The sequence below is a fragment of the Camelus bactrianus genome, chromosome 10 (genome assembly GCF_048773025.1).
Source record: "Camelus bactrianus isolate YW-2024 breed Bactrian camel chromosome 10, ASM4877302v1, whole genome shotgun sequence".
NCBI classification, from domain to species: domain Eukaryota; kingdom Metazoa; phylum Chordata; class Mammalia; order Artiodactyla; family Camelidae; genus Camelus; species Camelus bactrianus.
In genome coordinates this window covers 30,804,121-30,827,174 of record NC_133548.1, presented here as the reverse complement: position 1 = coordinate 30,827,174, position 23,054 = coordinate 30,804,121, and the positions used below count along the sequence as shown (strand labels likewise).

The 23,054-nt window shown below is 36.0% G+C and overlaps 1 protein-coding gene and 1 long non-coding RNA gene across 3 annotated transcripts in view; one reads left to right on the top strand and one right to left on the bottom strand.

The window, feature by feature from the left end:
- Window positions 1-23,054, bottom strand: part of LOC141578850 (uncharacterized) — an 82,371-nt gene that overhangs the window by 15,078 nt on the left and 44,239 nt on the right. The gene's annotated exons all lie outside the window — the stretch shown is intronic.
- The window catches only part of LUZP2 (leucine zipper protein 2), a 423,961-nt gene that overhangs the window by 387,322 nt on the left and 13,585 nt on the right, over window positions 1-23,054 (top strand). Inside the window, exon 10 of one of the 2 annotated variants that reach the window (XM_074372226.1) lies at window positions 14,937-15,029. The exons of the other annotated variant lie outside the window; for it this stretch is intronic. Within the exon in view, the coding sequence (XP_074228327.1) occupies window positions 14,937-15,029 (93 nt within the window). The remainder of the gene's footprint in view (window positions 1-14,936; window positions 15,030-23,054) is intronic. 2 annotated transcript variants of the gene reach the window in all.

Sequence of the window (23,054 nt, the reverse complement as noted above, 5' to 3'; positions counted from 1 at the left end):
GTGGAGAGCAATTACATGTTGGAAATAGATTAAGTTACCTGATGAGACAAAGTAAAATGAAATGATATGAGGGTCACAAAGGACACCAGACAAGAGAAATAACTTGAGTATAGTTTTATGTACAGCCTAATAGATGGGATGTTTATTAGGGGGTAAAAGAGCACCCCTTCCCCTTATCTTTTGTGAGGTACTCTTCATTATACATTTGAGCTGAGAGCCATGATTTTTCCATGCCCGTTTTACCAGTACCAAAAAAAAAAAAAAAAATGCATGTCTCATTGTGTGCATTTAGAATGGTGGATACTCCAGTGGTCTGCTGGAGACCACTCATACCTGCCTATAAAAGCTGACTGTTAAATTTTCATAATTTGTACTAGTCAGCTTTTAAACATAGTCATTATTAAATATTAATTACATACATTTACAATTAAGTAAATCATACTAAAAGCAAGTGTGGTAAATATCAAAACTGCTATATTATGCGATTATCCCTGGTCTTGAAGGTCTGTTGGATCTATAGTGGAAATAAGATACAATGGTGTGCTGCCGACACCTCTTTCCACTTCAGGTTCAGTGCTATCACCTTGGTAGATTGAAATTGGCAGTATTTATACCATAGAAATTGGCAAGCACTACAAATTGGAGTCCTCTTAACCCCAGAGTTAGTGAATAGCATGCTCCTGATTAGGGCCTGTTTGCGTGTGTGTGCCCGTGTGTATGTGTTAAGCCTTTAAGACAAGCCTACTGGGCATCATAGGTAATATACAAATAATATGTTCTCGATACTAACTTATTTCTATCTTCTACTGTTTGTGTGGTAGAGCTGGTGCATAGTAAGTGCCCAGAAAAGGCAAAATAATTATCAGAAAATCTTGTTCAATGAATGGCACATTCTGGAAAACTAATAATTTGTAAATATCTATTGTAATGTTTTATTTAATTATATCCATTTTATTATAAAATATTAAGTGTGGCTTTATATAACTTAGAAATTATACAAACGTAGGAGGAAGAACAGGAAACGTTACTGAGAGCTTTACACTTTAAGGTGAAAAATATGAATGAGTAATACAGTAATGCTTTTGGTACTCACAGCTGCATGACAGGGATTTAAGAGCTAGGATTCATTCTACATGAGTGTGATTTTTCCTATTGCTTAGCATTTCTGAGAGGATTCAAAAAAATGAGAAAAATGCTGGACAAAGCCAGGTCCCAGGTTCCTCCCTTCCTCTCTCCTCTTCCTGCAGGGCTGATTTCTCTGCAAGACAGGATGCAGAGGAACCAGAGCTTAGCAGGCAGGGTCTCTGCTCCTCCCAGCCTTGGTCCCTCTGCCGGGACAAGAGCCAAGGTTTTGTGCCTCAGGGAGACAGCTGGGTTGTTGTCCCCTCCCAATCACAGTCATCTCTTTCCTAGTCTGAGACTCACCAGTCCACCACATCAGAGCAGAGTCCTATAAAAACAGAAAAGGCTGGTGTGTCTGTCCCGAGTGTTCCTGCCAAGACTCTTGAGGTCCCAGGAGGACTTCTGCATATGTAATTAGGCTGTGTTTTTCTTTTACAACCAAGAAATCATGTGTAAAGGACATAAATGCAAGGAAAAAAATTTTTTTTAAAGAGGGGGATAAGATTCACTCGTCAGATTAAGTAAAAGTATTTTTTCTACAACTTCCTAATTTTGAAATCTTGATCAACTACTCAGCTTCTTTTAGACTAATCTTAATGTTTAAAATGATGACAGTAAGCACCGGCAACCTCACAGAGTTGGTGTGAAGATTAAATAAGAAAATTAACATACAGCATTTAGCATATGTAGCATATCTGATACTGAGAATCATTCAATAAATGCATGAAATAATTACTATAAGTATCTGGAAACGAGGATAACACTTTGAGAAGATTTAAAGGTTTTTTTGGTAGGATATTACTTTAAAACAAAAACTATCTTGTTTTATTGTTCAGTTGTGAGAATACAATACATTTATTCAAATAAGTACAACTACAGTTATTTTTAGCATTAAAGTATGGATGAATCGTCACAACACATTTAATGTCAGTGATCACAACAGTAAGCACCATAAAGAAAGGAGAAAATCAAAAGACAGCAGCAACGAGAAGCAATTCAGAAGAGCAGTGTAGATAAAAATGTAGAAATTGTGTTATGAAAACCCATTATTTCATTCCCACCCCAGACAGTTATCATCTTGCCTGTCTTTGTTTTTCTTTGCATGCAACTCGCTGCCTTGGATTTAGGTGAAGTTGACATTGGTAAAGGTCACAACTGTGGTATCTACTTAATTGGACAAGGATGATTTGTTAATTTTTTTTTCCTGTTTGGTAGAAATGCCAAAGTCATTTTAGGGCAGCAGGCAACAGTGGTCCTATTCAGGAGCTGAAAGGCATCCAAGCGAAAATTGCATTCTGCTTGGTGCCCTGAGGTTTAAAGCAAGGTGGATTTGTATTTCTCTCTCTCTTTTTTTCCTTGCCAAAAAATCTATTGCAAAGTAATTTTCAAGAACTCTCAAAACAGTGCACCTGGAATCATCATAGACCAAAAGGTGTCAAACTAAACTGCGTTATTTTTAATCATTGGGAACTTCTCTCACACCTGATGTCAACACTTTAGAATTCTCATACAGTCCAGCAGAAGTTCAGGCTAGCTTTGGGATTATTCAGAGCTCCCAGATTATTCCTATTTACAGCCAAAGCTGGGAACTACTAAGGCCATTACTCTAGGAATAGGAAAGGGATCTAAGATGTACGCCTGGTCTTTTCCCAACTTTCCTGCTTCTAGAAAAGACTTCTCAACTAGACCAGTTTTGGACAGATCTGTTGTTGTATCAGCTGTCTGTCTTTAACTAACCGTTTAGTTATCCTTAACATCAACCAACTATTGGCATTCTCTCTATGCTACAAAATATACTCTGTATCTTTGTACATCCAGGGTTATTGTGAGGATAAAAATGAATACATGAGTCCAAAACATTTTTATGAAATAAAACATTATATCTAAGGAATTTTGTTTGGGTTTCATTTTGGGTCCTAGGAGGTCATAATGGCTTAAATATTTAATTACTTCCCAGCAGATATGACATATATGTGGCAGGGAAGTTAAGTTAAAATTATATCATATTTTACATGTTACTTTATGAATATACATGTTATATATGGACATAAATATTTTAAACTAACACTACAAAGTATAATATATATAATTAACCTGGTAAATATAAAAACTGAAGCAACGAGGACCCTTTGATGTTTCCCTTTTCTGACTGGTGTGCAGATTTGTACCCTGGAAACCAAATTCTCATAAACTTTCATTTATTCTTCATCTTTGATACATGGATAATAAGAATATTACTTATAGAAATGGATTAAATATCCTTAGGAACTTCTTTTAAAGACATTTGTTAGCAAAATGAGGCTATAATGAATTTAATCTTCCTGAAATTAAAGTGAAATAGGAACAAAACATTTTTGGTGGAAATGTTAATTACGTGAGTCTAGGAAGGCATACTGAAATTCAGAGAAAACACTAGTGAATTCCTTTTACGTAAAAGATGACCACCAGTTTCCATCTTCATTTTTTTTTTCTTTCACAACTGAGATTTTACTGGTTGTTTTGAGGATCAACACACCGAGATTTCAGTTTGTACACAACTCCTAATGTATGCACCGAAATTTCAGAAGGCATGTAGTTGTGATTCTTTTTGAAACAGTTATTCCACTGACTTTTCAGCCTGGAATTTGGAGACAGATTTTTCTTAAGAGTAAATCATGTATCAATATCTTCAATGTTGAGAAGCTGTTACATCATAAAGTATCCCTAACTCACAATTTAATATCATATACACTACATACTCAAATTTTCAATCTTTCACAGCACATTGACAAAGCTACTAGGGAACTGGACTACTGTCACCAAAGATATGACAGAGTACATGAAATTCTGACAGGAGGATCCAAGATCAAGGAGTGGTTTTCTTTAGGAAACAGTTCTACTAAAAAAACAACATGAAAAGAGAAGTAATTTAAAATGTTCAAGATATACTAAATGTACAACTATGACTCCAGATTGCCCTTGACTATTAAGGGTGTTCTAGAATATAAAAAGAACTCCCCATCCTGTGGAATGCTAAACTGACACCCAAGACAATCAAAACCTCCCATATTCAATATCCCACTGTTTTCTTGTTGTACTGAGAAAATGAACCACCAGCAAATGATTTCATCTCTTAAGAAAAAAAGCATTTACACTAAAAAATGAGATGAGCTGGGAGTCCCTCCTTCTTAAACATGTTTCTAAAACTATTAAAAATCTTACATTTACAAAACAGTTGATGAAAATATTTCTCTGGATTATACAAGAAGGGAGACAGGGACCAATGATGAGACATGATATATATGGTATTAATCAGACTTGGCTTCTTTTTCCAGCTGCTTCAGGGACTGGACTCGCTTCCTTTTTAGTTTCTCTGTTTACTCGAGGTGAATCTTATAGTGCCTTGGTTAGCCACTTTGGTCTCTTTTCCCTTTTGTTTGCTTTTTTTTTCCCTCTGAAGATTTATCCTTTCCTGCTGTCTCTTTTGGCTTCTTTAGTACACTTTTGCAGGAGCAGGTTTACTTGATAAGCTTGCCACTCTCCTCTTGGACTCCTCAATCACCGCCCCCTTTGAAGGAGCTGACTTTTGTCTTGGGCAAACTGGCGCGTTGAGGGTGCCTGCAGTGCCTGAGGCCAGGGTGCACCCAGAGACTCCGCGAGCTGGGCTGCCTGGCTGCTCCGCTGCTGCCACTGCCCAAGGTGCTAGAGTCCGAGGTGGGACAGGATAGTGAAAAAAAACGGATGACTAGTTCCATTTGCTCTTCCTATATTTTCATTAGAATTTCTTGGGCTCTCATCAAATAGTAATGACTTTTGTGGTCCCTCTGATGTAACAAAGAACAAGTTATTTTAAAGATGTGTTAGATTAGCTTCTAATTACCACTTTGCTATTCATAAACAAGTCAGACTCTGATACCCCTACGTTGAATATCAAAATCCAAGAGACATTTTAGTCTTTGACACTAGAAATTCTCGTTCAACTTTTCTTTTCTCTCTTTAGCTGCAGTAAAAATTCTTAATCCTAAATACTCCATCTGCAAGAGATATTTTTATAACACTTGCAAAAGAAAAGGATATCTAAACAGAATTAAATCAACTTGCTATGAATATTTTAAGTTGATAGTACTTTTTTTTCTTCTCCAAAATTATTTATTTTCATTTATGTTTATATCTTGCAGTGACTGGGGATCTACCAAATTGTTTTTTTTTTAACAAGGGAAACCTGATGAGATTACAGTTTTAAGAAGATAATTCCAATAGTGACATAGAGAGAAAGACTAGGACAACAAGATAATAGAAGCAAACAAAATTGTTAAGAGAACAATAGTATATTCTTGGTAAGAGAAAATGAGACAGTGGCTGTAGGAAAGGAGAGGAGGGGTGGATTTGAGAAATGCAGAGGACATAAAATTGGCAGGAATTTGTGAGGAAGTGAAGGTGAGAAGACTAGAGGATTCTTTTAAGGAAATTAGCTGTAAGGAGGGAGAGAGTGGAAAAATACATGGAAGGAGTTCTTAGGATGAAGGGGGAGAAAGGGAACAATGCAGAACGGTAATGAAGACAAAATTCCAGAGAAGTATCCAAGAATGTGAATATGATCACAAAGTGAAGAGCTGGGTGTGGAGAGGAGTAGGGACATACCAGCCTCCGAGAGGGGAGACAAGTTGATAAAGGTGAATGAAGGCATGGATAAATTTGGTTGCAGATGGAGGGGAGGTCAGAAAGGCAATACACACATGACCTGTATTTTATCAGTGAACATTAAGTCCTTACTGACTCCGAAGAAGCCCCTCGTCCCTCTAGACAAATGCCTTGCAAAACCTTATCTGCCTTCTGCCACATGCACGCTAACACCAATTTCTAAATTCCCTCCAGAGGACTCCTGTTAAGTATCCTGCTTTGTTTTCCAATCTCAGTGGCTGGATCAGGACTTTGTTAAGAGAGATGAAGTTAGGAAACAAGAGAACCAGTGAAATAAAACGCTGCTTCAAGCAGAGTGTACGATATAAAAGTAATCCTTATGTGGAAATATATGGAGTAAAATTAAAAATAAATTCAAAAGAAAGTTAGTAAATTTAAGTATATTTAAGCCAATTTAAATTTGTAAATAGAAACATACTAGAGGATTAAACTTACGTATGATTTACTCTCCACTGTACCAAAACTAAGTTCTGAAAGACAGGACTAGGTTCTAATCTGCTCTGTCTAAATAGCATCATAGCCCATGTGGGGAGAAGCTAAAAATTACTTCTCAGTCGTAGGCTTATGCTTCTTCCCATCATGGTCCTTTTGGGGCATTAACAAGCTGCTGTATGTGGGCCCCCTGAGTTTTCTGGCTTCTCTCTTTAACATCGCTGCCCTGGAAACCCGTGTTGGAATCTGCCACTGAATGTCAGAGATCCAGTGCTAAGAATGAGGTGTGAGAGTATAGATTTTGGAATTCAACAGACCAATCGTAAATCCTGGCTTCTGCCAGTTATTTAATGTTCGTGTGAAATGTTGAGAAATTGAACCAAAGATTGTGATTATTCCTTTGTGAAATAGATTAACAATATAAAACAACATGCCTGACAAACTAAAATGCTAAATGTATAGCCTGATACACGGTACGTGGTATATCTAGTGTTTAAGAGCATAGACTCTAAAGGCGAACTGCCTCGGGATGAATTTGTCCTCTGCTAATTACTAATCAGCTGGATAACAAACGCAACGTCTTTAACCAACTCCTCACCGAAACATAGGGATAATAATACCATTTTCTTCAAAAGGTTTTTATAAGGCTACACTAAATATTATTATTTTCAGACTTATTTGTTCTAATTAAGATACTGTTGTGTCCATCTCTGGGGAAGTTTTCATCATAAAATTCTACACGGAGTTTAACAGTAAGAGAATAATTTGAGTGTTCATCAAAACTATTTCCACAAAAGAACTTCCAAAAGCAATAGGACGTTACTATAAAAATAGCTTTATATTTACTGAAAGTGACTGTATTCTTTGTGCCAGAACTGATGAAAGACCCAGAGAATTATTCGTCACCTTGACCCACCTTCAGTGTGCCCTGTGAGTTAGATTTAAATGTTTCAAAGACAATGAGAGGTAGCAGCCTTGCTCTTCATCGCTGTATGGAGCACACTGATACTCAGGGTTTGGGGGAATCATACACAGTGTTTCTGAATCCCCTAGAGTGCTGGTGTTGGGCTTCCCTGTGGTATGCGTGGTACTCTTTGATCTCCTCTTTATGAATGTTTCCTGGGTGTCCGCAGCTGCCTAACCTAGGAAGTTATTCCCATCAATTATACCCTAAGAGCAAACTTTTCCCTCTTGTAGGCTATTGCTATTGCATGCTATTGCTAATTGCATTTACAATTTATGGTTCCAACTGCTCAATAATAATGATGATGGTGATGAATTTAACGTGCGTAGTTCTTTATGGACATTGCTTGCTATAAGATGTTTTATTAGATCATTACAATAAATGAAGCAGATTGTACCTGTAACTGTTTTACTCAAAAGGGAACTTAAAACTTGAACCCAGGGTTCTTATGTCAAGTCCAGTGCACCAAACCACCCTCTCAAAAGTACATTGCTTAGAACCTTAGAGATACTCTAACAAAAAGGATGGCACATTTAAATATGCACTGCTTCTTATGTTATCACAGCAAAAATTTTATAAAGCACTCGCTCTGTGATTGCTAAGGGTTTTGCACAAGTCTTCTCAGCTAAAATCAAGAGGAACGTTGTGAGGTGGTACTAACGGTATCCTGAGGTTCTAAGTGAGAAAACTAAGGCTCGTGGAGACTAGAACCCATCCTAGGTCTCAAAACGAAGTCATTGGCAACTGAGTTTTTTTTAGTTTATTTTTAATTAATTGAGGTAAAATTGGTATGCAACATTATATTAGTTTCAGGTATACAACATAATCATTTGACTTGTGTATTTCACAGTAATCTAGTGATTACAAAATGATCAGCAAAATAAATCTAGTTACCATGCAATTAACTCTCTTTACCCATTTCTCCCCCCCCACCCCACCCCCTTCTACTGGCAACAACTAGTCTGTTCTCTGTATCTGTAAGCTTGCTTGGTTTGGTTTTGATTTGGTTTGGTTTCTTTTTTTAGATTCCACATATAAAAGAGATCATACGGTATTTGTCTTTGTCTGTCTGACATTTCACTTGGTATAGTGAGTCCTCCTACTGAAGAAGAGAATATCTAATATATTATTGAGAATTCTTCTGTAAGAAACATTTGAATCTTCTTCCCCAACTATTTATAGATTCAATCATTTATTTATACCAGTATTGACTCATGAATATTCATTTTAGGTCTAAAGTTACAATTAAATATTGTCATTATTTATTTATTTCTTAAGTTTTAAATAGACTTTGCTTTTCAGAGCAGTTTTAGATTCCCAGAAAGTAAACGTAGAAAGGACACAGAGTTCCTACACATCACCCCCTCCCCCAACACACGTAGCTTCCTCCACTGTTAACATCCCTCACCAGAGTGGTACATCTGCTACAGCTGATGGACGTGCATTGACACATCATAATGACCCAAACTCTGTAGTTTACATTTGGGTTTGATTTTGGAATTGTAAATTCTGTGTTTTGACAATAGTATTATGACATGTAGCCACCATCATATAGAATTTAGCCTCATTTTCCACATGAGTAAACTGAAGAACAGAGATACTAAGTTGTTCACAGAAGGTTACACAGTTGGTTAACATTTTATGAGTGATATAATGCATTTCTTTAAAATCCATTGCAAATTTTATTTGAATTATTTAATATATCTTTTCTTTGTAGATATACACTGTGATTCATGTTTCTTCTTATTTCTGATTTTTTCCCTATTTTTTCCATTCTAATCAACATACAAGCGACATTTAGGTAAACCTCTGTTTTATACTCCACCATAATGAAAGATTCTGTAAAGACAGAGATACCATTTGTTTATCTCTATGTCCCGCTTCCTTCCTCATTCACGCCTTCCCCTCACCCACAGAGTTGATGATACATGATTGTTTGCTGAATGACTGGTTATCTAATAAGTTATTAAACTTAAATTTGTATCAGGCATACTTTTGAAGCTGTCATTATGGTGGCCTGATTTCTGAGGTCTCTTAAGGCCACTGTCAGAAGAAGAAATGTGAGCAGAATGGTACTTTTTTAATTTGGTGTCACACACTTTGCCTTTTTAAAAATGACCTCAGAGCTTCACATCCTGGAATGCACTGCTGTACAATATTATTTAAATTCTCATCATATTTGAGGGGATCTGCAGGTTCCACCTGTGTTAACAACCATCTGTGAACTACAGCAAGCATGCGATCCAGGCTCCAGACCCTTTTGAAAATCCAGTGTGTGTTTCTGAAACCTAACATCTTTCTGTATAAAGATGGGAATTGTTCAACAGCAACCTTGCAATGATGGGCACAGAATGGGGCAACAGCAACAAAAGATCTTTATTAAGAGGACATTTTCTTTGTTTAATACCATATACTCTAGTATGACTACTCATTTTTAAAAAGAAATGTCCAAGGAAGAACATTTTTTTCAATTGTGATTTCCTAATAAAATATGACCATTCATCTCCCCATTTTTAATTGACTATATTTTCCTCCAGTAAAACCAGCTACACTCAACCTATTTTCAAACACTCCATTTTCTCAAGCTGAGTATGAGGTTTTAGGACAAAACTCCATTCTTTCTGATGAGAAGAATCACTCCTTGTTGCAGCACTATGCACCTTTTATGTTTCACTAATCACATCTTACTTTCTCTCATCTCTGTAGAGTTATTTTCCTGGCCATGGTGTATATATATCAGTGAATGGATTCAGCAATTATCGAATGCTTCAGTTTCGATTCCACATTTAATCACCTGCAAACACTGTTTCTTTTCTGCTATTCTAGCACAAACATTATCTCTTAGGAATATGAATACTTAAGAGTTTTTGAAGCCTTGTGTATCTCTATGTTTTAGGGCCCTAGGAACAAATAATTTCTCTCAGGGTCTAATTTAGTACTTTAAAATTATTCTATTGATTGGACTCCTATTGTCTACAATAGATAAAATATGTAATAGGCAGGGGGTAGTGTATAGCCAAAAAATAACTTGGAAAGTTATTAAATTAAAACTGCTCTTATAATCATATGGAGGCATTCTGAAAACAGCAGAGCAGAAAGGCAAAAAAACTACTGGATCCTGGTGACGTTATTAAATTATAGAATTACCCAACTCTAGAACTCCTCTACTTTGGGATTTCTTATGTGAGATTTAAAAAAACCCTTATAGTTTAAGCTATTTTTGGTTGGGGATTATATAACTTGCAACTAACTGATTTCTAACTGATACGGAGTCTTCAGTATAGTAAAGGAGAAGGATAGTTAAACACATCAAAAATCAAAACTAAAATATATCCATTAAAAAAAAAACACTCATAGAAGGACAGAGGGTAAAGAAAATTTTTTATCTTTCATGAGAGATTTTGGGAAGAATCTTTAGTGCAGGCTGTATTCAAACTATGTTTTCAAAAATAAGTGGAAATTTATCAAAAAAAAAAAAAAAAAGATTTGGGGAAAAATAGAAGAAATAGCCAAGGCAGGGGGGCAGAGTTGGGAGGAACTGTTGTGAATAATGGAAGACATGAGAACACTGTCTGTGTATGTGTCTGTGTGTGCGCACATACACATGTGAGGAAGAAAAAGAAGAGAGGGAGAGAGACACACACTCGGGGCAGGGGGAGGGGGAAACTGGGCAGGTATAGAAAGAAATTAAAGGGTTAAAGAGCAGGTTTTGAAGGAGCTTGTTTCCAGACCCAGAAACTTTCATATTAACCTGAACATAGAAAGGAGCCAACAGAAGATCAGCATGATCTGTTTCAGTGTTGTCTTTTCTTACACTGCTCTGCTAGTGTTTTGGAGGATGCAATATAGGGGAATAGAGGGAATCTGTGAGAGGTGGAGGTGGGGAGGGAAGCTGGAACCGTACGTAATGTGGGTGACTTGAGGGTAGAGCTAAAAATCAAAGTTGGGAGATAGACAGACACTGAAACAGCCATGCCTTACACTCTAACTGGATGTTTCACTACTTTTCACCTTTCCCCAGGCATATGGCTTTCTTTTGGTCCCTTAAAGTTAGAAATGTCCTTCCTCCCCAGTCCAGTACCCATTCTGCTCCCTCATCTGGAAGGCTCTCCCAGGTCTCTTCACCTGGGCAAACACCGCCCACCCTTCAGGTCTCATTTATAAAACCACGTCTTTAGGAAAACTGACCTGACCCTCCAGATGGGTCAGCTCATCCTATTGTGTGCTGTTCTCTCAAAGCAATCTAATATTTTCTTTACCAGTCATTATCTAAATTGTATTTAATTAAAGTTTCACGAAGTACCTGTTTGACATGCAGTTCTTCCACCACACTGAGTATTAGCAAAAGAACCACATCTGTTTAGTAATCTCCCATATTCTGGCCACATCATGATCACCCAAGAAGTAGCTTTTGAATAAATGAATGACATACCTTTTATTAGCTTGAAAAGAGAGAGAGTGTGTACAATGATTGTGGCAAAAATACTTTTTTATGAACGGATATGCTTTAAATCAGGTGTCCTTAATCTTTTGGGATTTTGCAGACTCTTTAATAATTTTATAAAAGCAATGGACTCTAATTTAAATATCAATGGACATCATTTTAAGTAACCGTGCTTTAAAGGTTATTTTTAGAAAGTTACAAAAAAATTTTTTTCTATTCTTTTAAATAACGTCAATCATCTTCTTTTAGTTAGCCTAGAAGCTAGTTGTGAGAAGTTAAAGGGATGCAAGAGTCATTGTTCGTGCCTTTAAAAAGTTCATGATCTCATTTACTGGTCAAGACTCTTGGAAATTAAATTAAGTCAACAAAAGAAGATAGCAATTTCAGTCACTTCATTTATCTCCATGGTCCTTACTGCAAGGGAGATATGGCCCATGGTTTGATCTCCACAGAGTGCGCTGCGTGTGTGGGCTTTGGCAGAAATCATCCCTCCCAAAATGGCTCTTTGCTGCTTATAATTTCCCATTGTTTTGGCTCTTTGCCACCCTTCTCCTGGTCTGTAGTTTCCAGTGGCACAGGCTTTGTGCACCTCATTTGTGTCCTGTCTCTAATAAACCACTGTCCCTCATTGTCTTTTGTCAGTTTCCTTAATTCCATTGTTTATTTTTTTCTTCTAATTTTTTAAATTGTATTGGGTGGGAGAGTAAATCTGATCATTGTTGTTCAGTCTTGGTTAGAAATAAAATTCATCTCATTCTACTTTAAATAATTAAATCAAATGTTGCATTTAACAGTACCTACCAATCAGCTAAAATATATTAAGTGACTATATTTACTTATATATAATAATATCTATTATATAAAAAATATTAAATAATATATAAATATATATTTAAATATATAAATGTTGCATTATAATATATATAAATTAAGTGTATAATACATATATATATCTTTTCATTTATATTTATCTTCACCATGAGGATACTAGTTGTAAGCCCAGAATCAAAGCTATTTTTCTATGTTAGCCACCTTCACCATCCCTGATTATTCTTCTGGATCTTTCCACTTCTAAGGAAAGAACTTTCTACACCACCTATTCCAATTTACTCATGTTGTATTTTAAAAATATGCACAAACCATATAAATATAAAAATCACAATTAGAGAAAAAACACATATGTGATATGTGTCCTATACCTTCTCCAACAGAACATGGAAATGAGTAAGATGTCATTTATTCTGAAGGTTTATTTGACAATATACTACTGGGATTCTAGACTTATTCATTTACAAAACAGTTTCTTTAATAGAGGTTTTCATGTTTAAGATGGATTCTCAGTATTATTCTAAAGGTTTATGCTTTGGGACTTTTCGTCAGAAAAGACAAAAGAGAGAATTGGATGTTCTATTGATGAAATGTTAAATTGTTTTTCCTTGGAGAGAATAATTGAATATACTCAAGTGTTAGGAAAATTGGTCTCTAGTACATTTCTAAATTACTAGACGGAGTAGTTGTTTAGTGTCCTGTGGTTATTGAAACAAATTACAAAAAACATGGTGACTTAAAATAACAAAATTTAAGTCTCTCAGATGTCTGAAACCTGGCCCGATCACACTCTCTCTGAGGTTTTAAGGGAAATTTGTTCCTTGCCTTTTTCAGCTTCTGGTGTCTACATGAACATTCCTGGGCTTGTGGCCATATCATCCCTGTCTCTGTCTCTGTCTCTGTCTTCACATTGTCTTCTCTTCTGTGTATCTGTGTGAAATCTCCCTCTGCCTCTATCTTTTTAGGACACTCACCAAAAACCAAACCCTGCTGGACCTTAATCTAGGAATTTTTAGCCTCAGGATTTAGTGAAAAATAAATTCTTTGCTGCTTAAGCCACCCAGTCCGTGTTATTTTGTTATGGCAGCCTGAGCTGACTAACACACAAAGTGATTTTCTCTTCCCAAGATCTTTAATCTTATCATATATTTTACTATATAATATTCACTTTTTTTTGCTGGACATTCCATATATTTGAGAGGGGCCATCATCATGCACCATATAGCCTAATACAGTAGTCAATCTGGTTTTGGTTTATTTTTCTTAAGAAACACAGTTTATTTTCAATCTATAATTCAAAAGCCCAGGATTTGGGTGACAATGTAGGAGCTGTTTTAGTCACCCAAGGTGCTTTATTTTCTATTATTTCTCTGATAATGCTATAAGCTTTCTTAATTTTTCTTAAATTTAGTATTCCATTATTTTCATTAAGTATCATTGGCTTTATTTTTATAAAAGTATTATTTTCGTAAGAATGTTCCCCTTCTAAGGAATGTAACGGCTTGTAGAAAACCAGGCCAGTGCTTTGTAGAAAGTAGCACAGAGAAAACTGGAGTGGGTTTGAATACTTTGACGAGACCACATCCTAGGCTTCCCCGTTCCTAGTGGCTGGAATCATCTTTTCTTCCTCTCCTGTGATCCACTGAGATCCAAGTTTCATATCCAAACACACGAGTGTTCTCTAGTTTAGTTTTCGTTCATCCTACAATAGCACCCCCACAGACTGATGTAATGGCATATTCAAATCAGCTCTGTCCGAGAAGCACACGGTTGGGCAGATAGTCTTAGACAACCTGTAGGGATACTTACATATATTACTATGGCATACTCTTTCCTGGCCAGAACCTTAAAAAGTGTCTTTTCTTAAATTTAGCATTCCTGAAAAGATGAATTTTAGAATAATATTTTGTGTTTCCAGACAAAACCACTTAGTTAGTGAAGTAGTAGAGTGAATATAGCTCTCTTTGTAAATTACAGTGAGATGTTAGAAAACATCTTACTTCTTATTAACAAAACCAGGTGTGTACTTATTATTTCCCATATATATGGGGGGGCTAAAATAAAGAGAAAAGATAGGATTCCTGCTTTTTGAGGAACCAAGAGCCCCAAAATAAAAGCTTATTATGCAAAAAATACATATTTCCATATTAACTGACTATACTTCAATAAAAAAGAATGCAAATTTAAAAATTGTTTACTTTTAAAAAAGAAATAAATATTTCCAGTGGGAAAACAGTCCCACTGGACATCACTAACACAAAACTGAATAGAAATTATTTTATTTAATTTCATAGTTAAAAATATTTAAGTTACAATTTTTAACGTTGCTAATATATACAAATTTTCACTTTATTCTTTTTCTTTGAATATGATGCTGCCATCATATCTTATTTTACAGTAGTCCTAGGATCTCATTGTTACACCTATTTCTCTATCCCTTTTTAAATGTTCTCTCTCTCTTTCAAGCCTCAACAAATCACTACTGAAAGCCACGAGGGCTCTCAAGTTGAGACAACAAAGGAGGAGAATCCGAAGATCCTTGAGTGCAATTCTCAAATTGTAAGATTAATTTAAAATATTTTTATCAACATTCAGCGTGAAAACAAGGACATAAGCATTTTAACAACCCTAGTTCATGCTACCACGAAGCTTTCTATTTATATGTAATACCTACTATCTAAACATTGTACTTTTAAATTTGAAAAAGCAGATGTTCTTTGGATGTGGCAGGTAGAATTGCTCTATTAGGAGATGTAATCAGACGATTAGGAGGACTATGAACTTGAGTTGTCAGAGAGGTAAGGGGGTCGTTCCCACAATCACATAACAGAAAGCTGATAAAATATTAAAAACAAACACAAACAAACAGAACCCCAAACAAAGAGTGTGATTCAATAGTATTCTCCCCATAAAGCAAATAAACCCAGCATTATAGAGAAATGGAGGTTTTTACCCTTCAGATGATAGTGCTCGCTGCTTTTTTTCAGTTGTAATAAGTGTAATGCAAATTTGATTCTGGAACTTTGGCACAGTTACAGATTCATCATGTCTGGACTTGAGAAACAGCAATTGACAAAGGTTGTTATTTCGATTCAAAGTTAGGCTTTAATCTACCTGACAAAATGGAAAGCGTCTGGTGAAACTACTCATGATTGGAAAGAAATTGGGTGATAGCAAAGGAAATGGAGCAGAACAGAAACATAAGTTAACCAAGTTGATCTCTTTTTCCTCTTTTGGCTGCCAAAGTGAACTTAGAAATACAACTTTTTCAACAATTTGCCTTCACATCTTTGTATATTGAAACATGTACCAATACCATACAATTTAGAATATAGTAAGGGTAATGAGAAGTAGAAATAAAATATCCTGCAATTTATTTCCAAGGGAGGAAGAAATCAAAAAGGTTTGGGGCAAGAAGGAACATTGTTTGCTATAATTTGAAGAATAGATAGGTCTCTGACAGTGTGAGCAAATCTTAAAGAGACAAGAAAACATCAGAATAACAGGAGTGGAGAATAGAGTACAGAAAGTGGTGGGATCCATGCCTAAGGAGATAATTTGGGTTTAAGTAGGAGGGGCACTGGATTCCCACGCAAAGGAGTTTGGTGTGAATTAGGGATATATTTAAGGTTTTCAAAAGTTTGTGTCCAATTAAGTGATAAGACCATGGGTTAATTTTAAGAAAAGTGCTCTTGTTTCTTGATATAGTTTCTTAAAACTATGAAAAAATTGTTTTACAGTGTATAACTGTATAACCATAAATCATTAGGTTATACACATAAAACTAATACAATGTTACATGTCAATTACCTCTCAATGAAAAAATAACAAATAAATAATCTTGGAAGCTTCTGGCCTGCACCATTATGGGTAATGCTCAGGTTTGATCCTTAAAGGTCCTGCTCTGTGCCCTTGGATTAGGATTATTCATCCAGTTGTCTTTTTCCTGCCCTTGTGCTGGTGTATCAGTGCCTTGAGCAAATCATTCATATATGAGGTGGCCAAGACATCTGAAAGGACAAAGAACTGGGACTTCACCAAGCTTAAGAAACAAACAAATGTTCCCATCGAAGGCAAACGTGAAAAGTTCTGTGTGTTTTCCTAAGATTCCCCAAAGCAACATTCTGGTCTGTTTTTCTTGTCAAGAGCAAGGCCTGCTCAAAACCATAGTTTTTTTGTTGTTTGTTCCATTCTCTTTCTACCTTTGATGTCCCTCCTTGTCACTAGTAGCTCCTCTCCCTCCAGTAAGTCCCATAAGTAGCCACCACCCTGGGGGAGGTCCCGGTCTGGGTCCCTGCAAAAAGCTGCCACCACTTGTGCCGGCATGAATGCTCTCCCTCTGACCTGACCTCCGTCCTGCGGACGTTAGCCTGTAGTCTCTGCTTCCAAGAAGATACACGTTCTAGTGCGGAGCCTGTTCAGTATTCGTGGCTGCAGGCTCAGTTCCGTTTAAAGGCCAAGAGAGTCATATAAAGGAGTAAAACAAGCCCAGTGCGAGCAGCGGGAACTAGTGGGGCTGGTGTGAACATCAGATTTCCAATTACAGATGAGGAGCTCTTAGCCCTGTCCTCACTATAGTATCACGTGGAGAGTTTTCATAAAATACTGATGACCAGGACCAAGATCAGAAAAATAGGCTCAGCGTCTTGGGACGTGGAGGCTAGACATTAGCTGTATTTATCCCTCTAATTTCTCCAGGTGATTCTAATATGCAGGCCAGTTTTACTAACAATATATTTTACATGTACATGATTATTAAAATCATCTGAGGGGCCTTTAAAAATTAAGATTTTTGAGAAATTCTTTAATAAATTCTAGATAAATCGGACTAAGGGTTACCTGTATTTTTTTGTTGTGGACCTGGCAACACTCTTCCCAACCCCAGTGATTCTGAGGCAGATGTCTGTGAGCCTTAATTTGAAAAACATTGATTTAGATAAGACATAATCCCTTTAGTATGTTGTTCAGTAATAGTATTTCTGCTTCTCACACTCTGTCATACTTGCATTTTAAAGAGGACAGTGCCTAAATAAGACTCTATAATGATACTGATGGAAGACTGTGACATGACTTTTGATAATGGGTAGGAGGTGGGAGGGAACCATCCCAGAACCCTTTGTTGATTATATAACCATATATAAGACCAGGATTGATGTAGAAGTCTGAAACTGACCAGGAAGCTGATGTGTAATCTCATCCACTGCTAAATTTTCCATAAAAGAGCTGTGGACCATCATCACCCGAAGCTATAGTGCCCAGAGTATAATTGATCTTAAGCATGGACGGCTCTATAGTTTCTTTCCAAGATTCCCCACTTGTAGGAGATGAATTCTGCTGGCTTCTTCCACTTTACAGGAAAAAGTGGGAGGATCTTTGGATCTATGGGACTTACTGTTACTCAGCTTGTCTAAATTCATCCAGAATATTCTGATTTGTGTTAAATATTATGAAATGCATTGCTTCCATTTCAATACAGCAATGTGAAAATACCTTCAATTTGATTCTAACAAGCTGGAGACTCAAGTTCCAATTTGGATGGTTTTAACTGAAGGTCCAAAAAAAATATCAAAACATAATTTTATAAAGAAAAAAAATAGATTTACCTCCTCTTCTGGAAAAGGGATTAGTACAGTTTCTCTTATAGAAAGGATAATTATATCACATTAAGCAGACATATGGCCTTCGTATTTGGAGACTGAGTATGGTTAAAAGAGATGCCTTTATGTGCCAAGTTGACAAGAGGTGGACTTGTGATGATTAATTTTATGCATCAAAATGACTGAGCTAAGGGATGCCTAGAGAGCTGGTAAAACATTATTTCTGGGTATGTCTGACAAGGTGTTTCCAGAAGAGATTAGCATTTGAATCAGTAGACTAAGATAAGATCTGCCCTCAGCAATGTGACGGGTATCATGTAGTCCCTTGAAGGCCCAAATAGAACAAAAAGATGGAAGAAGTACAAATTCTCTCTCTTTGAGCTGGGGCATGTACCTTTTTTTTTTTTACTTTTATTGCTCATGCTTTTGATTTATCTAAAAAAAATCTTTACACAATCCAAGAATATAAAGATACTTCTCCTACATTTTCTTACAAAATGGTTATAGTTTTATTTCTTACGTGTAAATCTGTGACCCATTTTGAGTTAATTTTTGTGCATGGTGTGAAGTAAGGCTCTATTTTCCTTATTGGCATGCTGATACTCAGTTGTCCCAGCCTTTTACAACAACCTGTTGCAAAGAATGTACTTTCCCTAATGAATTCCCCTGGCGCCTTTGTCAAAAATAATTGACTACAAGTATGAATTTATTTCTTAACTTTCAGTTGCTTCACTGATCTCTGCGTCTATCCTTATAACTGTGCCACACTATCTTCATTAATGTAGCTTTATACTAAGTTTCGAAATCGGGAAGTTAAAGTCCTCTTACTTTGTTGTTCCTTTTCAAGATTGCCTTGGCTATTCTGAATCCTTTCTATTTCCTTGCTAATGTTAGGTTATCAATTACAATTAAAAAGCCTGTTGGAATTTTGACAGATACTTTATCTACACATGAACTTTCAGAAAATTGTCCTCTTAATAATACTGACACTTCCAGTCCACAGACATGGATTCTCTCTCCACTTACTTACATCTTATAAAATTTCCCAGTGTTTTATAGATTTTCAGTGTACAAGCCTTATACTTCTTTTTATTTCTTTACTCTAATATTTTATTATTTTTGATGTTATTGTGAATGGAGTTGTTTTCTTAATTTTATTTCCAGGCTGTTAATTGCTAGTGTATAGAAATTCAATTAATTTTTGTATCTTTATCTCATATCAGATTAAAGAATTTTAAATAGCTGTGAGCTGTGAGTCAAACTGTGATGAGATTTGCAAAACAAATCCATGAAGTTGCTATGTTGATCAAGTTATTATGATGCTACATGCAGAATAAGGGAGATACATTTTTATATAATATTGCTTATCAGTCTAGACTAATAAAGTGTGTTTCATTCTAGAAATGAAACTTCTAAGTTCAACAGTGGCAAGGAGTGTGTTTACTAAAGCTTGAGGTGAAAAACTGAGGAGGAAAGTCAGAATGTAATGTTGATTAGTTTTATTTGTTTCAACCAGTTACCTAATGCATAACAATGAACATTTAACCCCTTTGAGGTCCATTTTCCACCTCTTAAAAAGGATATGTGTCCCTTACCTTATATGGCTTGATAAAAAAGATCCAATAAAACAGCCTAGCTTAAAATCTAAAATCTAATATAATATTGGCATATACCGGGCCCTCAATAATTACTGCTTTCCACCACTTTATGAAAAACTGTGCCTCTCATTTAAACCCTCAATACATATTTTAAGCATGATAATTAGTTTCTCAAAAGAGAAAACTTAAAAGGTGACCAAAGCAACCTTAAGAACTGTAATTTAAAATCGAGAGTAGTCTTATTCACTCTTCCTCTCCAGGGCACAACCAGAAGCAACTGGTGGAAACAGCTTTAGAGAGAGACTGTGTCAGTCAAATATAAAAGTAAACTCTTAATGAAAAGTATCTGAAAATAGAATTAGTTGCTGGAAGATACAGTATATTATATGATTGAATAATGAAAAACTGAAATGCGTTCTAGGATGTAGTTAGGAAATGAAGCATTAGAGGGAAAGAACTAGAAGAGTATCTCTTTCTGGTCCAGGGTTCTAAGATCATCAGCATCCTCACTGACTGCTGATGGGAGCACATGCGATCTCTTAGTAAATAAATAGCCAAGGTGATGCACTTTGATTCCTGTTGGTCACACCTGAGACTAAATAACATAGTAGAGAAAACCTAGAAATCACCACTTTGCTGTTTCCGTACAGGTCACCTGGACAAGTGATTTTATTATTCAGATCTCTTTTCTATACAATGTAGATCAATGGTTTTCAAACTTTTACATGCCTAGTAATCATCAGATCAACCTGTAAAACTGCTTGTAGTAAGGCTCCACTCCCACAGATTACTAAGTAGATCTGGGGCACAGCCCAGGAATGTGTGCTCTTTGAACAAACTCACCTAGGTTTTCTTCTGTCAGTATTTCCTGTTAAATGTTTTGAGAAACTTTAATGTCGATTTCTTGCAGGTTTATCATGATGATTATATGTCATAGATACTAAACACACAGTGTTCAGTTATATCATAGGTGTCATTATTAGTTCAGTCTAAAAAGGTGCTCTGCAATTTTCATATTCAAGGTCTCAATATCTTCTATGGACAAGGTCCCAAACTTGGAATTAGAGACGATGCATAGTCTTAGGTATCTTTGTGGATTCGTTCTACTTTCTGCCTTATGCAAGCCAGCCAGGGTCACTTAGGAAAATGGTCTCTGGATTTCTTGGCCCTTTTTTTAGTAGATTTAGAAAACTTGAAATGGATCACTGAAAGCTTAACATCATATTGGACTATCAGTTTTAGGGATGTTTAAATTCCTTGGAAAGCAGCTTTGCTTAAATGATAATATTGGAATCACAGGGAGAAGGCAAAGCAAGTAGCTGCTTCATCCCATTTGCCTGCAGTTTGCAAATGTGCCTCATATTGTTTAATAGCATATCAAGAATTAGACACTGAGCATCTTATTTTAATTTTCACATAGGGATTAGGGCTTCCTACTCAATGTAAATGTGTTTGTTTTACAATTTTTCTGACTCCTCTCGGTAGAACACACTGAATTTTTCTTAACGTGCTGAGAAAAATGAAAGGCAGCAAAGGCTTTTGTTTAGCCCTGTTAGGACTCCTCATCCCGGTCCTTGCCATTACCCCTGCTTGCAAGTCCCTGATCCAAGGGAGTTCATCCAATAGCAAAGCGTTGTCCAGGGAAGTGAGAGGAGAAAATATGCAGGAAATAAATCCTAGATCTGCAAATAGAAAATTATGCTAGCGTTTTCATGTTAAAACAATTTTGGCAGAGCTTTTAGAAATCCTGGTTTGCAATCATATCCAATATTCATTGTGCAACATTTGATGCCCTGATGAGTCGCTGGCAGACACTTGTTTAACAAAATTTTGTAGGCAACTCATGCCCTGCTGTAATTGGGCTGAGAGACCGTATACCATTGCCACTCTGGGCTACAATCCATCCCACCATCTGAAGAGGTTGGCACTTCATACAAGGCATTCTTCATGGTGCTGCTCTGATATTTTTTAAGCAGGAATAGGCACGCCTCCAGATTGTGTGGGAAGGGGAGATAGTTTCCTATGGTCTTTCGAACAATTTTCTGCTTTTCACGTTAGACATAAATTTCCATGTTTACCCTCCTATAACAACTTAATTTAAAGCATGCAAACCTGTGAACTTAATTATGATTTCTTACCAGAAATCATATAGAAACCATAAGAATAATGGTTAGCTTATTTAATCTGGTAAATAAAGATAACCCAGTGAGCATGGTAATATTTATTATAAGTAAATTGGCCAAAGAGTGATGTGCAAATACAAAACCTAATCTAGTTAATAACTCTTTGACCCCTCCTACCTTCCCTGAGACATAATGGCTTTCCCCTCTGGGTCCCCAAAGTGCTTGGTTTACACATGTTTTTCATCCTGTATCACAGTCCATCTTGCATATTGATTAATTGTATAAGGTTCTCATTTTGCATTAGATAATAAGCAATTTGAAGACAGAGACTATAAAAATAATGGTATTTCCTTCAGCACAAAGTGAATGCTCATCTCAACAGACCCTTATAAATATTTTTCCAAAATATCTAAAATTATGAAGTTAGACAGGGCTTCATTTTTCAAAATTTTAACTATTTCATATGAAGGATGAAGAATTAAGCTTCAAGAAGGGAAGGTGACTTATCTAGAGGAGCCTGATTAGGGAACATTGGTGTTAGTCTCTGCTTCCCTCCCAGCCTACCATTCCTGCACTAACTGATTCAGAGCGATCACCGTATTCAGCATTACATTATCAATCGTTGAACTTCTTCCTTTCCAATTTCTGATCTTTTTAATATTAAAACAGTACTGAAATACCATTTTTAATAAATATTAAAAAAAAAACATTTTATACACAAAAGTGACATCAGAAAAAATTTAGCCAAAATGCATTTATGTTTCTAAGTAACTTAGTACCTAACTCCATTTTTTTTCTCCTTTATAACATTCTGCAGATCATGCTTGTTTTTAGCCTCCAGCTTGTCCCAGATATTAATTAAATGTGAAGAATGAGTTGTACTTTTTACCTATCAAAGATATTTTTTGTTGGTAGAATTTCAGGTTGCCCAGTTATGGATTTGCATTAATTATTCTGAGTTCTTTTAATGTTTTAGAGAAAGGTCATAAGAGATAAAACTAACCTCTCTTGTGAAGTAGAACCAAGTGTTCAATACCATTAACAAAGTTATAGTAATCAGCAGAATGAGCAATACAAACTCAAGGAAGACTTTAAATGAATCTCTCATAAATCATTCCATCAGCTTTAATTCTTAAAGTATTACTGTTTTTTATTTCTAAGAGAAGGAATGGAGTTGTAGTTTAAAATAAACAAAATGCAAAAGAGACCATTCTTTTGTAGGCTTTCCAGTGATTTTTCATTCTGTCATAGTGCCTGTTGTGATTT